The following is a 22,454-nucleotide window of genomic DNA, read 5'->3' on the forward strand; positions in this document are numbered from 1 at the left end:
TACTGAGAACCATGGCCTCAGATTTAGAGGTGCTGATCCTCATCCCTGCCGCTTCACACTCAGCTGCGAACTGATCCAGTGAGCGTTGTAGATCTACAGCCGATGATGCCATCAAGACCACATCATCTGCAAAAAGCAGTGATGCGATCTTAAGGTCACCGACCTGTAGCCCCTCCATACCACGACTGCGCCTCGAAATCCTGTCCATGTAAATCACAAACAGGATTGGGGACAAGGCACTGCCCTGGCGGAGGCCAACACCCACTTGGAACAAGTCCGACTTACTTCCGAGTATACGCACACAGCTCACGCTTTGAGAATATAGGGATTGGATGGCCCTGAGAAGGGACCCCCTCACCCCATATTCCCGCAGCACCTCCCACAGAACATCCCGGGGGACCCGGTCGTACGCCTTCTCCAGATCCACAAAACACATGTGGACTGGGAAGTTGTACTCCCAGGCCCCCTCCAAGACCCCTGCCAGAGTAAAGAGCTGGTCCGTTGTTCCACGACCAGGACGGAATCCGCATTGTTCCTCTTCAATCTGAGATTCGACAATCGGCCGGACCCTCCTTTCCAGCACCTTGGAGTAGACTTTCCCAGGCAGGCTGAGTAGTGTGATACCTCTGTAATTGGCACACACCCTCTGGTCCCCTTTCTTAAAGAGAGGGACCACCACACCTGTTTGCCACTCCTTCGGCACCGAGCAAGCACAAGCCAATCCACATAATAAATAGCATGGTATGGCATGTTAATCTGAACATGTGCAGCTACATACAAACAGGAGTAATAGTGGGTTATTCATTTCCCTTAGCCACATAAACAACTTAGTAGGAATATTGTTTATTATTTTTATTTTAAGCCCTATTTTGTGCCCTTCTTGTAATATGACTACTTTGAAATCGGAAGAGAATCTAGCCTGCTTATTTAATTTTCATACATCAACAAACAGAAAAGTGATGATTGTAGTGTTTTTCTGCCTTCAATTAAAGCACATCCATAGAAAACATACATACTTGGCAAAATCTAAATCAGGACACTCCTCAAAGTGAGAAAAATCTGATTACATAGCTAGAAAGCATTTAAACACATATAGTTACCTATATAGATCAAAGCATCTATACAACTGAAAATTGAGGAAGACAAAGACTTCAATGAAAACTGACAGGAGTGCAGAATATGTTTCTAAATCTGTTTGTAATGCCAAGTAAACACTGCGTACAATCCAAAAAAGTAGGCCTTTGTGATCTGTTAGGTATAGATTCATTGTATGGGGGATAATAATCTGTGAAAAAGGACAAATATGTCTTTGAATTAAAGCAGTGTTCTAATGGGATCCTTTTTTTATTTTTATTAGTATCTAAAAGCAGTCACTTAACCCCCACACTACCTTCTCTATGTGTTATAATCTGTCTCTCTGTTTCCACTGAGCAGATTGGTTGCTGGGGTTGTTATGGATAACAGGACAACTGATAGTGACAGAGTCTCCAGATTACCTGTTTTCAGGTTATAGAGTATTTCATCGTGCAGATTCTGCCCTTTTACAGATATATAGCAGTCGTGTTCCTGGACAAATGGCCTTGCCTTGAAAAAAGCAATTTCTTGCATCAGAAACCGTCCAAAGACTCAGCACTAAGAGATATATGTATATGGGCCGCAAGGTGTTTCTGCCGCTGATGAACCACCTGAGCAAGGAATTTGGGTAAAGCTAGAGCTTAAAAGCTACAAGAATAAAAAAACTGTCTTTTCTGGTTTGATTCGGTGCCCTTTTAGCCTTTAACCCCAGAAAGTATAATGATATTAATGCAGTTCTTAAAGGCTTCCTCCAATTTCAAATTTAATGACTACATTTCGTGGCTTTAAGGTGTTGGCTTATCCTGTTGACCTTCATTTAAGGAGTAATGCAAGATATGGTCCTCCAAAGTGAAATCATAAAGAGGTTACCTGATTACAACAAAGATATTGTCAGTTACTGTAAGTCCAGCTTACTCTGCTCTACATTTAAGTCATTGGCCTTGTACATTGGCCTTGTTTATGAAAGAAGACATTTATTTACAGATGACAAGTTTTACAAATGCACTAAATGGCAATCGATATAGGCTACTTTTTTGTCTCCCATAGACAAAGTCCCCAGACTCTCGTAGAAAAATTGCAAAATTGAGTTTGGACAAACTTTCTGAACGTTCTAAAATGTTTTCTCTGACAAATTCAGAATAACTTTTGCATTCTTGTAAATTCATTAAATGTTGTACATCAAATTTTTTCCTTTTTGTGTAAAAACATTGTATATGTTTCTCCCTGAGAAGTATGTCTATATTGAAATATAGATTGAGAAAGTGAGATCTGATCACAAGCAATCACTCAGGACACATGTGAATATCAGGTTTGAACAAGGTCGTTGTTAAGAGAGGTCGTTGTCCTATAGTGTGCAAAAGAGAAGTGATTTGATGACTTACACTGCCTTTCATCATTCCAGGGGGAGTTTATTTTGCAGCAATAACAGCTCTCTTTATATCATCCTGCTTATTTCACAGCAACTTATCAAAGACTCCAATCATATTCAGTTATTATATTACAAGCTAATGTGATTTGCAGCTTTTGGCTGATAGACGAGTCTAACAAGGCAGAGGAATAATGTCCTCTCAGCGCAAAGTAATGTTACTTAATTTGATTACAAATTATTCAAATACACCTCTTGACTGTAAATGTGATTTGACTGTACTGTGGAACAGTACTCAGCAATAACAAATCGTCCATTCAAAGATGACCATTCAAAGAGCTTTGGATCATAACATCAAATTAACTGATACAGTTTGTGCAGAAGAAAGGAATTTTCAGGTCTTTTCTCTCTTCTCCTCCCCAGAACATCACGTACCCCATTGACCTACCAAAGGTCGGCAGAGCTAAAGACTACCCTCTCTTCTTTGGGACGGCCATCTTTGCCTTCGAAGGAATTGGAGTGGTACGTGACTGACTGATGAAAGCAAGAGTCAAAAAAATTAACACCTAAACAGTTAAACCCTATTTACAGCTTGTATGAATATGAATATGAAATGTGTCTGGATGGATTTATAACAATTGATTTGCATTTACCTCTGGTATTACAAATATTCTCATTATCTCCATTCTTTCCACGTTATGATTTGATTACAATTTGCCGCCCCTCTGTCTCTCTTTTATCAAGTGAGGGGCATCTTGGCAGACTCTGATCAGCACTGCCTTGATTTACATTTTGAATAAACAGGAACTGTCATCCTGTTTTATTTTCCGTTTCTTTCTTGAAGTGTTTTCAAAAACATATTTTAGTGGACTGTTTAGATTTAAAACCATATTGTTTGTTACTAGCTGTCTGCATTACCTTTTCCTATTTGAAAACAGAATTTACCCAAACCAAGCACTGCCCAATTCTCAGTACGTCCCCCATCAGTGGGAGTGTTTATTGATCCAGTGGTTATACAGTACAGTTATCACATGATAATTAGTGGTTCCCTTGGCTGTTAAGTTAACATAACACTTAACAGTAAATTTAGTGCATTCCAAGAGAGCCTCGATCTGTTGCTGAAATGTCAACACAAATTAAGCCGTCATAATTACGCGTTCATAAGTCAGAATCAAGACAACACTGCCTGAGAGGAAGCAGCATTTTAAATTGAAAACTCGCTCAGGAACATTGTTAAGACATTTTCCTTTTAAAGCCCTCTCTTGTTGTTCAAATGTCAAAGGAGAGGCTGACTCACAAATCATGCAGTCATTATGGTCCGTTGTCCTAATAACAGTCTGGTTATGTCTCTATGGGTCGGCAGGTTCTTCCCCTGGAGAACAAGATGCAGAGGCCTCAGAGTTTCATCCATGTTCTGTATTTGGGGATGGGCATCGTCACCTTCCTTTACATCAGCCTCGGTACTATTGGATACATGTGCTTTGGAGAGCACATAGGAGGGAGCATCACTCTAAACCTGCCAAACTGCTGGTAAGAGAACATCAGCATCCCTGGATCACAAATATGACATGTTTCCACCCAACACTTTCAGATTGAACCCTTCACTGACTTTCTTCTCCTGACTGTCCCTGACTCATTTAACATTCGTCATTTAGAGCGATTAGTCGTGAATGGCGAATTTAAGTTGCACACAGTGAAGGCACTACACCCTAAGTCACCGTTTAAGTTGAGTGACTGAAATCCTCGTCATCCTATTCAAAGGCTGCAACAGGCGACTCATCAAACCAGGGTGAAGTTAGTTTCAGATTGGATATTTGGCGGATATTCACTCGGGTCCAGCCGCGACTTTACTGAGGTTCAGCTGTCAGCAGCAGGAGGACGGTTAGCTCACCTCCAGAGCCTCGCGCTGAATCACTGGAGACTGATTTAGGGATCGTCATTAAATTACTTAGCATAAATATATTAATACAAAATAATTGTTTTTTCAATATCTTCCATGTCATGTGACCCAGTGACTCCAGCAGCAAATTGTATAAGTAAACTGGACCAATAAGACACAGCTTTCTATTCTACTTTAGTGCTTCCTCTATTTTATATGAATATTAATATGCAGAAATGGTGATTTTTTTTTATTTTTTTTTCTCAATAGCTTCCATGTCATGTGGCCCACTGACTTCTGAGACAGATTATGTTTCCATAAAAAATCTATAATATAAAGAAAATAATGGTAAAAAAGTTCTCTAATGCTCAAGAGGTTCACATGTTTTCAAGCAGCAATGTCAACTTCTGCACTATATTGTCTCATGTCTTAGATTCTGATTCTGAAATTCTGATTTTATATTTATTTATTTATTTTTTTTTTCTAAATCTCACCAGTAGTCACCATTTAAAGGGTTATTTTTCTAAATTTTCTTCTGGGGGGGCATGCGCCCGGACCCCCCTAGTGTTGCTAGGTTACCGACTCAGAGCACCGCTGCTACAAAAAATCTCGGGGAAACACTGTTCTAAGAATTTTGGACGTATGGGGCGAACTGTTCCGTTCTTAGCTGAAGCCAACAATGGGACAAAATAAATGTAAAGAGAGACATAGTGGGGCCGTATATTTTCCTGTTTTTTTGTCCTTTGCCAATCACACCTAGGATCAAGTTGTGTCTGTGGTTTGATTTAGAGGCACTGACTTTTGGTCTTAGAAATTCAATGAAAGGTTATGGAGAAGTCATTGAAAAGTCATGGAAAACTATTGCTAAAAAAGTGTATGAACCCTGTAAATGTAAATGTCTTTTGTTGAGAAAGGTTCAGATATTATCCAAAAACACACAACAGACCTAAAAAGCTTGTACTGGATTTTGATCCCATGTAAATTTTGAAAAAAACAGCAAGTCCTGCTATAATTGAGCGACTCTTTTCATGTAAATATGCACACAAAGTTAAAAGGAAACTAATAAAACAGAACAATGGCATTGTGGGTCAGTTTATTTGCAAATGTGAAAATGGTGGGAGAACGTGTTCAGAAGAACTGGAAACACACAGTTTGAATTTGCCTATAAAAGATTCTGATTTCATCACTCAATTTAACCTTTTATTTAACACATAGCAGTCGATGTTAAATAGTCTCCGGTCATGTAGCTCTGTCATATTGAAGACTCTTAATTGTTACAGTTAAAAAACAAACTATGTGATGTAGTTGCTGGACTTATCCAAAACTGACCCAGAATATAAAAAAATTTAGTCAAGTTCTACAAAACTCGATTTCTATCTTCAAGCTTACATCAAGGTTCCTACAGGTCTTTGCACCTAACCTTAACCCTAACCCTTAAAGGTATTTTAATTTGAGGTGAAAAATCAAGGGGTCGAATGCCTTGAGGACATGCAACGATTTCGAGGTAATGACACAAAAGCAATAAAGCCAACATTACGTGAAACTTAAAGCCTGCTTGTTCTCATTATATTAATTCTTGTTGTTGTGACAGTCATTAACCCATTAAACCAAAGTGCCCATTAAATATTCACTCTAAAACAAAAGAAAAAAATAATTACATTTGTACACACTTTACACAAATTGAAGGACTTCCAGGTATATTTCACTCAAACTGAAGGACCCACCATGGTATAAAGTGAAACAAAGATCAAGTTTATGAAGGTGTGGGAATCCCGTATCATTATTAGGTTGGACAACTGACTTTATCTGTTTAAATTATGTTTTTTGCTCCAGCACTCATTCAGACTCAATGAACTAGATTTTCTTCATTCAGCTTAAATTATTTGTAACAAAACAAAATGAATAGGAGGACATGTGGTGACAAAGTCAGGCTTGATTGCAGGACGGGGGCCTTGAAAGCACCAGGTTCACTTTGTGTCAACTGCATCATTTACGATCATCAAACATAGAATAATATTCAATTTCACAGAAGAAAGTAACTTTACTGACAAATCTGTGGTGTGTGTGTGTCATTTGGTCTGGTTTGTGATTAACATCATTCATCTTCTCTCTGAGGAAAAAGCTCAGGCATGGGACCTCATTTTATTTTTGCTGTGAGCTCATCTCTGTTTTTTTTTTTTTAACTGAAACCAAATACTGCGATTGGATTGTGTTTGCTTGTTACATGTTACTGTCGTCACGGGGATGGGAGACGGATGTCTTTTGAAATGTCTCCCCTGATAGGACTATAACAGCTAATTAGTGGAATAGATTGGCTGTTCATTGAGGTTGAAAACTCAAAGAATATAATTACCAGCAGACAGTAAGTGTTAGCTTTTTGTTGTACAAGGACTACCAATTGATTAATCTTGTAATGTGTTTTTTTGATGGATCGTGAACATGAAAATTGAGGTCTTGTGTTGATAATTGTTTTGTATTTTATTAATTGCATTTCAGTGCATTAAACAAATTCAAATATTAGTCATGTGGTTTTTTGTTTTTGTTTTTTATCTGTGAGACACTTTACATTCAATTTGTTATAGTCTTTTCTATGACATTTCTGCTTCTCTGTTCACTGTTTCCAGGATGTACCAGGCTGTGAAGCTGCTGTACTGTTTTGGCATTTTCATCACCTTCGCCCTCCAATTCTACGTTCCAGCAGAGATCCTCATACCCCCAGTCGTGGCACGTGTGTCACCGAGGTGGGAGCGAGCCGTTGACCTGCTCCTCCGCACCATCTTGGTCATCTTCACATGTAAGTTTAAACCATCGAAATAATCAAAAAATCCATCAACAGTGAAAGACTTGGACTTAGTTTGCTTTTTAGATTCAAAGCTGATAAACTAAATAGCATCTGTAGAATCAGTTTGGTAGTGGAGAGTGTCCACTCCTGCGGTCATATGAATGCATCTCCGCGTTTTGCTGATAATTTAAATCTGTTGGCCTCATCAGACCATGTCCTCCAGCACAGACTGGGGTGGTGTGCAAGCCAGTATCATGCGGTTAAGATTCAGAGTCAGCACCTCAATGTCAGAGGCATGGTACATGGAAAAGTGGATTAGAGTGTCTGTCCCAAGGAGAAGAGTTTAGTTCTTTTGGGGTCTTATTAAGCCTTGTGAATGAGGAAGGGACAGAGCATCAGATCAACATAAACATTGATGCAGTGCATTGTACATGACTGCTTTGATAGAGAGACAGCTGAGTCCAAAGGTGAAACTCCTGATTCACTAGTTAATCGAAACTGTAACCCTCAAAGAATAAGGTAATGTGTATATAAGCTACCAAATTGAGTTTCTTGTACAAGGTGTCAGGGCTAAGTTGAGGAGCTCAGACACCTGCAAGGAGATCAGAAGAGATCTACTGCCATTTTCTCGAAGTCAGTTTGTGAAGTAGTTTAGCAGGTTGGTTGTGGATAGTGAGATGGTGAGTGTTTGGGAAAAGAAGCTGCATGCTGCTGCAGCCACAGAAAGCTGGATTTTAATGGAAAAGTGGTCAAACAGAAACGGTAACTGCGGGTTTATTTAAAATATGAATCATGTGAATGATCACAGATTGCTAGATGATGTCATCTAATAGTACCTATATTTTTTGCCCAGATTGGTTGAAATCTTTCCCAGTTCCTTCTGCTATAAAGCAGATGATTTTGATTTTAGGTGTCGGGATATGACTTGGGTCATAATACACCATCTCTGGCGTTACAGACCTTTCTTTTCAAAGTGCTGGAAGTCTCTCTCTTACAATGTTGCTGGTTATGCATCCCACCTTGTCTGGGAACACCTCAGGATGCCCCAGAGAATGTTAAGGCTGTAGTGAAAGATATTTGGGTTTCCTACAGCCACAAAGAAACCCATCCTTGGAGAAGTGGCGGAGAAAATGGATTATGGGATAGACGCTATTACAAGGTGCATCTAATAGAAGCACCCATAAATGGTTCGATCGAGTCTGCCTGGTTTTAAAAAACAGTTTGTTGCTTTGATTACATTCTGTTGAAACAGGTGATTGATGATGCCAATTTAACTCTGGATGGATGGATTGTGATTGGAAAACTGACAGGATGCTAACTAGAGCCTCGTTGTAAAATGAGTTAGGGGTTCACAGTTGTTCTTTGGAAAAAAGAAAGACTTAACGAGGCCTTCAAAAACAAAGAACTGAAAAAGTAATGGGGTTTGCAGCAGGAACGCTGGAATCGATGACTAATCTACAAATAATGAGGAGGATGGAAGCTTAAGTCCTTTTTATTGTGTTAACAACAAGCATAGGCCTGGATATCAAGTCTGTAGCATAGTGTTATATTGTCAATAGCACACTGATACTTTAATCGGGTACTCTAAAGTAGGTTGGAATTCACTGCTCTTCTACAACTGTCCTTACTTAAATTTTAAAGCATCACATTAACCTGTTATATCAAACTTGTAGCTGCAGCTTGTTAGCTGCATTAGAGGCATTTTTTGTGTAATAATTGTGGTAGTTTTAACATTTCTTCATCTTCGATCATGATTTTTTTTTATACCCTGTGATTAGGTCATGCATAGCCTCAAAGGTATAGTTCAATTTGCAAACTCCATAGCCAACAGTATGCAATAAGTTTCGTTCTGGGTAGGTGTAATGTGTCCTAACCACTTGTGGTGATATTAAGTGCTTTGCATAAAAGCCTCCATTAAATGATGGGAGGTTAAGGCTGCTATTTAAATCACATCAGTCTGCAGGGAGATGTGAAGGGTTCATGATGTAGCAGATAAATGTGGCCATCTCAAGTTGAGAGTGATACAGAGGCTGTTTTTCAGTACTACAGAGTGCTTGCTTAGTCTTTTTTATAATGCAGAGGATGTAGTAAGAGAACTAGAGCAAAGAACAAGATGCACTGTAGAGGCAAAGATATGAGATATAACTGAGGCCATCAGTACCACATTTGGTTATATATTTGGCATAATAGTGGGATTATAATTGGGAACAAGAAATGTCCGGCCTCATTGCCATTCCCTCCCCGCTGCACTTCACATGGAATGAAACCTCAAGTCACAGCACACTTATTCAGTTAGAGAACCACAGTGCCTCTTAGCCCCAGGATTTTCATTTTCTTTATTAGCTGTGATTGGTAGCCTGTAGAGTATTATGCAGATTACACCTGCCACGCTGTATAGGTTTCTGCGCATGCATGTTGATAAGCTAATAAAAGGGAATAAATGCATACATGTACCCCTTCATGTCTGCAGGTCATTTGCATGGCAACTCGGGCGCAGAGCAGAGTGTGTGTTGTGAATGAAGAGATGGTGCAGGAACAAAAAAAGACTTCCAGTGGGATCCCACTGATGCATGCTTGAATGAAGGAGGCAAGTGACAGAGGACTGCAGGAGGAATCATGTTGCTCCTACATGCGTGTCTGCGAGTAGGAGATTGCTTTTGGTTTTTGAATCAGAATACAAGATGAGATTGACACAGCGCATCGCCAACTGCGTATGCAGTAAATCTTGAAGAGAATGCCTCTGAGAGTTGCAGTCTTTGAATCGAGAACAGATGTTGGTTCTTTGCCGTCCGCAGGGAAAGGCTTTTGTCTTTGTTAAACTACTGCTGCAGTGTTTTAGCAATGTGAGCTCACATCTCTTGGTCTGCGTCGCAAGGTTATTTGAGTTTGCAGTGAAATGGAGAAAAGAAAAGTTCTAATCATCTACATGTTGCAAAGATATGCAAGTAACATATTAAGAAGCCAGAGAGACTTGGAGAGAGAGAGTAGCAGAGCCTTAACATCTGCCTGAAGGTTGTTTTAGATTAAAAGTTGTTACCTTCCAAAAGAGAAATACAATTTAAAGGATCACCGAAAAATTTCAATTCAGTCCTTTTTTACTCACCCCCATGGAGATGGAAAGTCAGGTGAAGTTTCATAGTACACAAAACATTTCTGGAGCTTCACAGCAAAACAGCGTTGTAGCATTTTGCTAAACAACTGAAGTAGCTTTAGACTTGTTTTAAAAAATAAAAAACAACCAAAAAAATATCTGCCACATACAGATTGTCCACTGTTACCCAAGTCTCCTAAAGCCACAAGTTAACAAAATAAATTGATTTGAAAAGATGTTATTTACACTGTTTTCTTAAGCTGAAGTCGTCACTGTAGCTGCTAAGCTAAAGCAATTAGCGCACACCCTGTCTGAAGTGGGTGGACAAGATCAACCTTGCATCAAGGGTCTAAATAAAGTCTCTAAAAAACAATTTGACTCTGGGCTTGCGGGTCTAGGATTACACTGGACAAGCTGTATGGAGCCATTTTTAAAAAATTCTTTAAATGTTTTATTTAGACCACTGATGCTTGGACGAGCTCATGGATCAAATCTTTTAGAACCCACAGTAAAAATTTAAGCTTAAAACCGGTGTTTAACATTTTCAAATGTCTTTGAAATCAATTAGCCGCATAATCTTTTCGTCTGTGATGTCAAAATTCATTTCAAACAATGATGGAAAATGTCATGGAAAGTGCAGTATTGGCTGATGTCCCAAAGATGTTCTGTTCTCGCTGTTTTACTCAGGAGACCTTTCGAGTGGCAGAACTGTAAAATGAACCTTGATGCGTTTCTCGTCACGTCACGTCCTCGTCTCTCGCCCTCATTGGTTTCAGTTTCAGCTCATATAGTCAGATAAGAGTTAAAAGAGAGGATGGCCCTGAGCAAAGGCATTCTCTCTGCTTAGCTGTGCTTTGCTGCGCTTTGACTTGTTCTCCAGCTCGAAAAAGGTCAGCTCATTTCAATGCAGGGAAATTTCTTTTGAAGTGAGCACTCTATTCTAATTTAGCAGAGATAGGCTGAGGGGTGGAGGAGCTTACTGCTGCTGTTACTGTTGTTCTGGATCAGAGAGCCTCTGAGTGGCAGCTTGAGGAATGCTACATGGCTTTGCCCTGTTTCTTGCAGGTGTAAGTGCCATTATAAAGTCATGTTACAGGGTGGGACAAGGGTAGCCCAAAACCAAGTCCTTTGATTTCCATTTGATCAGTTAATAAATATAAAGTGTGCATCCTCTGGTAAAGCTACATAGGGTTTTATTTTATTTTTGCTTTTTATGGTTTTGTTGATAGGACAGCTTCAGAGATGAAAGGAAACAGGATGGGGGGGGGGGGGGGGGGGTGACAAGCAGCAAAGGACCTCAGGTTGGACTCTGAACCCCAGGCCGCTGCAACGAGGACAAAACCTCAGCACATGGGACGCCCACTCTACCACTGAGCTTATGGGCACCCTACATCGGGTGATTCTTGACCAATAGTGACAGGTCGTCGGTTTCTTATACAACCTTACAGGAACAAACCTTGATGAACTATATCAGATCCGTTTTATTTGGTAGCATATATTTCTTTAACGATGTGATATGTAACATTTCTGTTTTCAGACCTTACATTATCCCAAGTGAGAAAGAATAGAGTAAAGAAGGAGGTCAGGGAATGAGACTGTACATAGATAGTGGCACAAATTAGCAACATTAGCATTCAGTTTCAAGGAACGTCAAGAGTCCAGTATCCTCTCTCCTTCTAAGAATGCACTGGTCTCTACCACCTCCTGGTCCGTCTGCTGTTTGGTGCTGGTACAGCTACCTACTGCTGACAAGAGTGCTGAGACTGAACCAAAAATTTGCTTGAATGAACCCCAAACAGTGAGCTGAAAAATACTAAAACCCTCTAGTAGTCATTGAGTTATTGTTCATATAGAAATATTGTTATAATGCAGCTTTAAGTAAATATTTCAATATTTACCTGTGAGTCCATGTTATTTAAGTTAAAATCACTAAATGTATATTGACTTTACAAACCCCCTCTATCCTTACAAATGGTATGGCCAAGGAAAAACTCCCTTCAAAACACTTTAACTTAGTAAATACTTGCGCCGTTTAGCTCAGTTTGTAGAGCGCGTGTCCCATGTGCCGAGGCTCTGCAGCAGACCAGGGTTCGACTCCCGGCCTGGGTCCCTTTGCTGCGTGTCACTCCCCCTCTCTCTCCCTGTTTCCTGTCATATCTTCAGCTGTACTATCAATAAAGCCATAAAAGGCCAAAAAAAAAAAAAGTTTAACTCAGTAAATATTTGACTCCTTTGAACCTAAAGCTTTTGTTGAACGATGTTGATTCACAGTGGGAATTCAGTACTAGCAAAACTTTCAAATTAATTTTAATTATCATTAACGCCCATATGTATATGATTTGACAACTTCCAGCGATAATACATAAGACAATGCTTTTCTCTTCCTATGTCAAGCACTTTCAATTTCTTTTGTGTTTTGAAATCTGCTGTAAAGATAAAGCTGCTTTGCCTGGTAGCAGAAAGCAATTCATGCCAATAAACCACCCACCCCACCCCTTCACCCCCTGGGGTCTTAAGGGATAGTTCGGTTTTTTTGAAGTGGGGTCATATAAAGTACATATCTATAGTCGATCTGTTTCCTACCGTAATCACCGATCAGCGCAGCTTCAGTTTGGAGAAGTAGAGAGCCGCTCCAGCCCAGACGCTCAGCTTTGTACTGCAGTGAACGGGGTCAGCAAAAAAGTGAAATTAACCACCTAAAACAAGACTCACCTAAACATTTTTACATCAGTTGAAGTGTACGTTGTATAGGTAAAATTCACACCGCTTTACATCACGGTCAGACCGTGCTTTCTTTTGGCACTACATTTTCTCAACCGCAGAACCTCCGTATCCCTACGCATTAGCGTAACTGGGCAACAGCTGATCTGCGAGCGGTGGCTGGACGAGAGGATTACTTTCGATAAAAACAAAACTTAACTCTCCGTATCCTTCTGCATTAGCGCTCATACGTAGGGATACGGGGGTTCTGCGGTTGAGAAAATGTAGTGCCAAAAGAAAGCGCAGTCTGACGGCGATGTAAAGCGGTGTGAATTTTACCTATACAACGTACACTTGACCTGATATAGATTTTTTTTTTTTTTTTAGGTGAGTCTTGTTTTAGGTGGTTAATTTCACTTTTTTGATGAACCCCGTTCACTGCAGTACAAAGCTGAGCCTCTGGGCTGGAGCTTCTACTTCTCTACTTCTCCAAACTGAAGCTGCGCTGATCGGTGATTACGATAGGAAACAGATCGACTATAGATATGTAATTTATATGACCCCACTTCAAAAAACCCGAACTATCCCTTTAATTGAGGACACAGATGAATGGGTTGTTCACGTCACAGCCTACATCAATTTTGCCCACCACAGATATTTTTTCTTCAAACAGAAAGTAATGTTATCAGAATGATTTAGAAGAGGCTATAATCTCACAAATCCTCCACACAATAATGACAGAAATAGGAAATCTAAGCCAAGCCTAGACAATTCTTGCTTTCAATGTTGCCCTCTCCATAATGGAGATTTAAATACACAATTCATATTTACTCAAACATCTTAGCTGAGAAAAAAGGCATGAAACCAAACAATATTTTCCTGCCTGTGTAGCAGCTTTATTGGCTGTACTGGTCATTTCATTTCCACAAGTGCTTCCTTTGTGTGAGTCACTTTGCCACAGGCTCGAGTTGAGCAGCTAGCGTGTGTTGTTAAGCTGTTGATGGGAACAAGAGAGGACATGAGGATGTCGCGTGAGCCTTTTCCTCTCTGTTTTTTTTTAATACTTCATCCTGGAGCACTGTGGCACAAAGGTGGCATGCCACTGGGAATGCATGCTTCATGTTGCTGGACTGTTGCGCTGTCATATTTAAGACCTTTTCAGAAACATGACGTGTGCACACGTTCACCTTTATGTCTGGTGTTTGGCCTTTGCTTTCTATGACTTTCAGCTCATCTGAATTTTCTTGTGTCTGTTAGTAGAAGTGACACACAAAGATCAGATGTTTGGTGATGTGTTGAACATACTTCAGGTCTAAAGGTCTATTTTAGAAAGCACTTCCAGAAAAGCTCCATTATTAAAACTAAAGTCACTATAGATCAGATTTATGGATATGTATATATGCATTACAAATATTGCAGTGCAATTTGTCTACAGCAAGTTTACCATAACTACACTTGAGTGCTTTGGGCTGAACATAAACGAGCTACCCTAAATTGCTCTCTAAACCAGATGCATTCTCAGATAGTGAAATTTTGCCACTGATATATTTAATGTGATTTGTTCGTCTGTAGTACAGTACACCTACAAGTGCCAAGTTTGGTAACCAGACACATTTCTCACCAAACAAAAGCTGCTGACACAAAGTTGAGGGCCCACTATTGTCTAAATCAGTGTTGTCCAACTTGGAGGTACTTGGGGATGGTATAACAAATGTTAGGTCATGATTTGATTACTTGGGTAACAAACCAGACAAAACAAAATTCTGCTACTCAGAATTAATTATTGTTATTTTTATGACATTCAAGGATTGATGCAAGATTGTATGTAATAAGTCTAAGATTTCCCTGTACTGGAGCTATGGGTGTCAGTTGAAATCATGAATGAACAATAGGAGGAAATGTCCACACACTTTTGGCCTTACAGTGTATACAAACCCTAAACCTATGCACCTGTACCTGTATTTACCTCAGAGTATCTAAATGTCTCAGGACAGGAGTTGGACACTGACTCAAACTGCTGTGTGACACATTACATACCTCTTTCTCAGCCTGCCTCATTATCACAGCACCCACTGTAGGATATGGTAACAAGTCTTGAATGCAGGAGTCTCACCTGATTACATGCAAGTGACAGGAGGAACAATCAGCCCTAAAGGTCACATCTGAGAAACAAATCAGAGCACAGCAGCTGAATGTGCAAGTCACGTTTTTAAAGCATCCTTATCTCTTAATGACGACCTCAGTCCCCAAACATCCAAACCACAGCACAGTTACTGTGTCAGCCGAGCTAAAAGAAGCACAGCCAGAGTAGCTGGACTGTGAGCAGACAGGTCTGCCTGAGGATTTCTGTCTTTAGCACAGACCTCCTGCGGGGCGGGGAAGGTCAGCCTCACCCTCCAACTCCATCTTCTTCATTTCCACTCCTCTTCAGCCTGTTTTCTGTTGTCAGCCTTCTCTCCCTCATAGTTCTTGTCATTGTGTTTTCTCACTCTCTGTGTCTAGATCAGTTTTAACATGTGACCTAATTTATAGGACCTAAAAATTCTAATGATGCCAGAAGGTGAACTGGAGCATAACATATTCTTGTACTTTATTTTCAGTCTGTTAAGGCTGACACATTAAAACATATTCAATGTATGTTTGAATGGTATCTAAATAAATAACGAATGCAGTAAATCTGTATTAATCCTCAGCAGCTTAAAAGACAGAATATGTAACATTTCCGCCATTGGGTGGTCTCAAAACAACTGGACCTTTTTTGTTTCATATTTTGTTGAGTTGTGTGGTTACATTATCTTAGATGTTTCCTACAATGTTTAAACAATCGTTATAAACAGCAAGCCGTGATTTTACTCAACACAATGGTGCATTTCATTTGTTGCGTGTTTCTATAGCTGACTCCAAATTGCCCGTAGATGTGATTGGAAAAATTGTCCGTCTCTATGTGCCCGCTCTGTGATTGATGAAGGATATCCTTTGACGATAGCTAATACGTCTGAGAAATCTCATTTGTTCCTGTCTGCAAACCAAAGGACCCCATGCAGTCTTGATTGTTTTCCTTCGTTTATAGGCCATCCCTCTGACCCATCAAATGTCCTTTTGTCCTCCTTTGTACATACTTTAAATTCATATCCCTCTTCTGCACTGTTAAGCCACCCACAAGTGTTGACACCTTACCACGCCTTCGGGAAGAAAAGGTACTGCATGAAGAAAAAAACTCATGGAACTGCATTAATGAGGGCACGCTGCTTCAGTTAGTACACCAGGCTGTGTCTTAATACACTTTAATACCCCTTTAAGATGAAATTCTGTCATAGGTCTAGATCACAAAGCAGATATGTAATCCAGAGAAGAACAGACACATTTAATGGGGTTTTACCATGGTCACTGGTGGCAAGTCGTCTCTAAACATAGGAATCAATAAATTTGAAGTGCAAAGAAGAAATATAACAACTTCCCTTCATCGGATTGTTTTCTCTCTAAACAAAAACACACCCTCAGTTGCCAATTTGATCTTTGCCTTCCTTACCCTTTTGATATCCTTTAGTATAAAGTTTCACAGACTGGCTGAGTTTGAAAAAATATGAGCATGCTGTGTGTAGCTTAGCATCCTGACATGATAGGATTTTCCAAGTTGTGTGAGTTTGCACATTTGCAGCTAGAGGTTATACACAGTAGAGTCAGCAGATTGTCAAGCAAGATGAGTGTCCAAATGTTACCTGAACTGAATACCTTCGTCCTTGTGAAGTGAAGACAATCATTGTTTGTATCGAGGAGTATCAGACTCCTTTCTGCAGCCTGCATGTCCTCCATTTCTTTTTTCTTTTTAAACAAAACAGGACAAAAAGTTCCCCGAGCAGGATGCACAGGTCAACTCTCCGTAAAAGTGCTGTTCTTATTAAAGTTTTTCTTGCACTTTCAGGCCCCCTCAGAAATGAGCAGTAGCACCCAAGGGCTCTTAAATATAGACAGGTCAGTGTGATGTCGGGCCAGGAAAGGACAACAGTCTCTTCTGTGAATCTGTTGCTTGTTTATCCTCAGCCTAGTTTGGTGGGGAGATAAAGACAAGTGTCCACTGGGAACCTCTTTGCCCACAGTGCACAGTTCTTTTTGTGATTATGTTCATTGCAGTATCCCTGTGTTTGTAGTTCAAAGAAGGAGGCTTTTGACTTTTATCCATTTTGGATTCTCCTTCAACTTCTTAAAGTGAAAAGAACATGAATGCCTTTTGTTAAACTGTCCACTTTCTTGGAACAACTTTCAGTTGTTTTTGTTTTCAGCCCATCCAAAGATATCTAAGATAACTTTAGCATGACAATGCTTTTGTGTAAAAAGTACTGTTCATAATATCAGGGTTAGGGATATTTGTTGTCTTTTTTTGTTTGGTTGTTTGATTTTGTTGTGTGGTAATTTTCTTGCTAAATATAGACTTGATAAAGATAAACTGCAAAAAAGCTGTCATAGTGTCATAAGTGCTTTTTTTTAAGAATTGCTCTCTTTCAGGTATATATGGAATTTTTCATTGGCTGTTAAAGTAGCTATATTCAGGGACCGATTTTAGCATTTGTTCTTTTTTCTTTTTTTTTGTAAGTCTGTTGATTACAACCAAAGCTCCAGTGCCCCAAAAAGTGGTATTCAGGACAGCTCTAATAACACTGTCCTAAATCTAAAACAATATAGTGCCCCATAAAACAATAGGTAGGTAGGTAGGTAGGTAGGTAGGTAGGTAGGTTGGTATGTAGGTATGTATGTATGTGTAGAGTTAATTACTATACATAGGGTTGTCATGACATCGTGATTGTCCGGATTTATGATTCAATTTGAGTGTTGTCTTTAGGTTCATGATTCAGTCTGATTCTTGATCAAAAAATGTTTCCAGCTCTGACGGCCATTCCATTGCTCAACTGTCACATCTGGCCTTCCAAAGATCAACAGATTATTGTTTTTATCTCCTGAAAACTTTCATTTACATAGTCAAATTCTCCTTCAAAAAGAAACAATAGCTTGACTTCGTCCTGTGGCTTTTCACAGGTTAGGGTTAGACAAGTTCAAATACTATTTTCAGTGTAGTTCAAATACTACACCAAAAATAAATATTTTAGAGTTTAAGAAAAGGATTGCAGATGCTGCATTTGAATTGATCAAATTGTTGTTAGAGACCGTGTTAATGATCATAACTTTGTATACTAACATGCTGACAACATTCATGCATCCCAGAGGATAAACCATTTCGACTCTAATGACTTTTCCTCTTGTTTGTTCAAACAATTTGACAGCCTCCAGTGGCATCTGGAAGAGCTTTAACCTGTGAGATTTGTTATCAGTTGAATGTTGGTTTGTGACATCCTGCAGGTATCACACAATGAAATCTTACATTTTCAACAAATGGCATGGCAGGCTAGAAAGGTCCCTTGACGGCATTTCATTGTCGTACAATGCACCAAAGAAAGAATGGCAGCTCATCATGGTGTGCTGCCATAATATTATTATTATATTTTTTTTTTTTTGTGGTTTTATGTTGTGTATCAAATATGCCTTTGTCCTTTTTTTAACCTTTGTATCACTGTATGTGGTGCTGCCTTGACGCATTTGATTGTTTATGCCCTTTCCTTCATCATCTTGATCTGTCTGTCTTCTCCTTGATGTGTGTGATTTTTTTCATTTATTCTTGTCCCAACCTTATGAAATGAGGGACATGTTTGTTTTTTAGCACCACTGTACAACAAACTGCAGTTTGAATGGACATGTATGGGTTAGCTTTTGAGTGACAAGAGAACATTGTCATTCCCTTATCTTGCTCAGTTTGTAAAATTTTAAAGCAGAAATTTAAATTTACTCCCCTCTACACTGCCGTTCATGGATGTGACCAGTCTGTCCTCATAATCTGATATGGACTTTCCATCTTATCCAGGAAACATGATTGCTCGCCCTTCGGCCTGCTTGCTATTTTGCTATAAGATATACATTTCAAATTTACAATATCAAAAGAGATTGATATGGATTTATTCATGAAACTAGACTCTAAACAAGCAGCAGGCCTCCTTATTTAACATATGTCCCTCACAGCCATACAGTTTAGAGCAATCATTTTCCACGATTGACGCATTTGCTACAGAAAGTAAACATTGTTGTAAATCCACCCTGAAGGCCATGATGCGCCTCCCTTGCAGTCATGTATGTTCACACATTACACTGGACTCTCTGCTGGTCCTGATTATCAGACTCGCACATAAAATCTAGACTGATGTTGAAGTCCAGATCTCTCTTCTTTAGGATCAGAACTGAGAGGTGTATTTTTCTACGCATGGGTACTTCACAGTGTTCATAGACTGTTAAAGAAGGGTAATAAAGAAGCTTGCCATTGTTTTTATGTGAAATTTAATGTTAGCTTTGTGTTCCATGTGGTGTTTGTATATTTATGTTCCTATTTAGCATTTTTATAGCTACTTCCAATGACTGCAACAGCAAAATAACATATGTGCCAACATAGAGCACACTCTGCCTGGTTTGGCTTAACTTTAGATCATTTTGTGTATAAGTAATCCTGGGCTTGTTGCGCAGCTGTTTCCATGCACTTGAAGATGAAATCACTGCCACTCATGAGAAAAACACTCCACTGCTCAGCTGAGGGATTATTTTTCTTACAAGCCAGTTTTTAACGATCAGTTTTGCTGAAGTTGGCAAAAACATCTTTGAGTGCCTCTGATTATCTAAGTTGTTCAGTTAATCTTTCCATGTTGTTTTGCTAATTTTATAGACACTCATAACTTCTTTGCGTTAGAAAAAAATCTGAAATGGCACAGAATAAACTTTTGTTCACAGAGGGGCCTGCAACTTTATGGTTGGAAACAATGAATTATTGCACAAAGAGAAAGAGAATAGTAGAAATGTACCACTACATGTGCTGTCATTGAAGATGACTTTATGGCTACCTGTCCCATCCTTGCCACAACCTTGCCACAAAGCTTGCATGTCATTTTCCTGTCATCTGTTTTCCAATGTTTTGTCTGTTCCTGTTGGCAAGAGGAAAATCTTACAAATGTTTGAAAAACGTGTTTTGTAATACCTGGTAAAGACCAAAATGCAACCAAATCTGTTGTAAATGGCAATAATTGTAAGGTGTAGGTGAACAGAAAGTGAAATGAACTCTTGAAAAGGGTTAGTGATGTGTTTTCGGTCAGAACGGACAATTTAGGAAAGTTGGTAAAGATAATTCAGATAAGAATGACTTCTGACCAGATACCTTTTTTCAAGTCAAGTAGAGTTTCAGCAAGAGAGCAAAAGTCTGAACTCTTGAAGTGGAGAGGCTCACAAGTACTACTGCTAAAGATTTTTAAAGGGTTGAGGTAGGGCTGCACGATTCTGGAAAAAATGTGAATCACGATTTTTTTGCTTAGAATTGAGATCACGATTCTCTGGCACGATTTTTTTCACAAAATGTTTATTGCACTGATGAGTAAAAAAACATTATAGTATGGCATATGCCTCTGCCAAAGCAATGTTTTTTTTTGTTTTGTTTTGTTAAAGTTCTATCATTGGATGAGAAATTATTTTTACAAAAGAAAAAAAAATAATAATTTGTCTCCAAGATGAGAGGGCACCCTTTAATCCCTCATGTCGTGTACAGTGTTTATTGGGGCCGTATCTTTGGCTAGGTGATATGTGATAGCTGCTTTGATCGGCTTTCTAAAACGGAGGCGTAATATTCAACGAGTAAACATGTGACGTGACATGAAGCCCGAAGTTGGGCTGGGAACAGTTGACAACAAATTTGTCTTCAAAATAAGAGCTTTACATTGCACTCCATTGTAGTTTAGAACTGGGTTCTTAGCGGGGGGCTTTTACTTTGAAAGTAGCGACCGTTTCTAGCTTGCGCTACAACAACAAGCTAACACAACGAAACAGCTAGAGATCTAGGAGACGCTAGCATCTCCCGGATCTCAGCGGCTGTCCAGTTGCTCATCTAGCAGGCGAGGTGGAAATAAGTGTACCCTCTGAGGCGGCAAATCGGCGGACCTAAACAGACTCTCTATTTGCCACCCTCTGTCTAAAACCGTGGACCTAGCTGCCCAAAAGACGGGCAGATTGGCGACTTGCTGCCCCATCTAAAAACGGCCTCTCACTCACTCCTTCCAAACACTCAACTGCAGGCGGGCTTCCTCCGCTGAATCCCGTTTTGTAAAGATGCTTTACCACAGGTTGAGGGAGGAGGCAGCGGCAGTGCTGCGTTTGGGGGCGCTTCGAAAAATCCAGGAGGAAAATAGGAGCATTTGTTTGTGATTCAGCTCGAGATATAAAATGCTTCAGAATCGCTATGTGTAGAAATAAGATCACGTGTATGTGTTAATCGAGATCGCGATTCTTTTTTTAACGATTTTTTTGTGCAGCCCTAGGTTGAGGATACTTTCACTGAGCAGTTGTATCCAGTCCACTGTTTGCAAGGGCACAAATGGTTTCCTATAGGGCATGACAGCAGGGGAATAAAGGTGTTGTATGCACCTCATCTAACAGCAAACTAAAGGTATAGCTGTTCTACTGTAAGGGGAATGAGAATACCAAGATACCAGTGCAGCGTATCAATCAATAGAACAAGGGCAACAGTGCTTCCAACACCACTAATGCATCAGACAAAAGCCTCCAGCTAGATGCCAGTGGCTATCTTTGGATGTGAAGCTGCAGCAAGAGATGATTTGCTTTAGCAATCAACACAGATTGAATTTAGCTCCAGTATGGTTTTGTTGTGAAGAAATTGTTGTGATATCTGTATGAACAGAAAACTAGCAGTGAAACAAAACTCTAAACCACAGAGATTCAGTCAGTAACTGCATATACTTTCACTTTCACTACCGTTAACTTTTTTAACTAATTGCAAACAAATGTCAAACCACTTGATACATCATTTTGACATATGTGTTGTGTTTATCTCCCTCTTTGTAACTCAGGGTTGTAACTGCCTTGAATAAATTATTCCTTAGTTAAATAAATGTTAAATGGAAATTAAATAAATAAGCATCATAGTCCAAATTGATTACATACCCTCCAGCAGACTGATTAAATGAATACACACACACAAACACACACACACACACACACACACTCTCACTCGTAGGTAAAAGTTGTAATGACAGCTTCTCTTAACCTTGGGGTTTTGTAATTTCAGGCAACCACGAGCCACGATAAATTGAATTGGTAACTGTGATGAGTGCACATCCCATTTTCCACTTGGCCAAAGGTTTTGACTGCTCTTACAATGTATCCCAAGGGCTGAAATAATCTGTGTAATTTCCTGAGAAATTTTAGCCATTTGTAGAGGATCAGGTAGGAATAGTTTACCATGGACAGCCACCCCCTCATACAAAAGCTTGTAATTGCAGAGGAGGGAAATATCTATACCTTTCTACAAGCCCCCACTGGATGTACCCTCTCCTGAGGCCAACATAAAATGCTTCTTAGTCAAGTGCAAATTATTTTTATTTTGTTCTGGAGCCATGATGACTCATATTGGCTTGGGGTATACACAATGGACTGTTCTGAGAATTAAGGTACATTCAACACAACACTT

At 39.6% G+C, this 22,454-nt stretch overlaps 1 protein-coding gene across 3 annotated transcripts in view; it reads left to right on the plus strand.

Moving 5' to 3' along the window:
* slc36a1 (solute carrier family 36 member 1) overlaps positions 1-22,454 on the plus strand; it is a 49,471-nt gene that overhangs the window by 17,623 nt on the left and 9,394 nt on the right. For 2 of the 3 annotated variants that reach the window (XM_030395941.1, XM_030395942.1), the window contains exons 9-11: positions 2,864-2,962; positions 3,804-3,970; positions 6,944-7,113. In XM_030395941.1, the coding sequence (XP_030251801.1) occupies positions 2,864-2,962; positions 3,804-3,970; positions 6,944-7,113 (436 nt within the window). Of the gene's footprint in view, positions 1-2,863; positions 2,963-3,803; positions 3,971-6,943; positions 7,114-9,571; positions 9,726-22,454 lie in introns of those variants that run through there. The other variant, XM_030395943.1, reaches the window with a different exon arrangement.

Source organism: Sparus aurata, chromosome 18 (genome assembly GCF_900880675.1).
Source record: "Sparus aurata chromosome 18, fSpaAur1.1, whole genome shotgun sequence".
Lineage (NCBI taxonomy): Eukaryota > Metazoa > Chordata > Actinopteri > Spariformes > Sparidae > Sparus > Sparus aurata.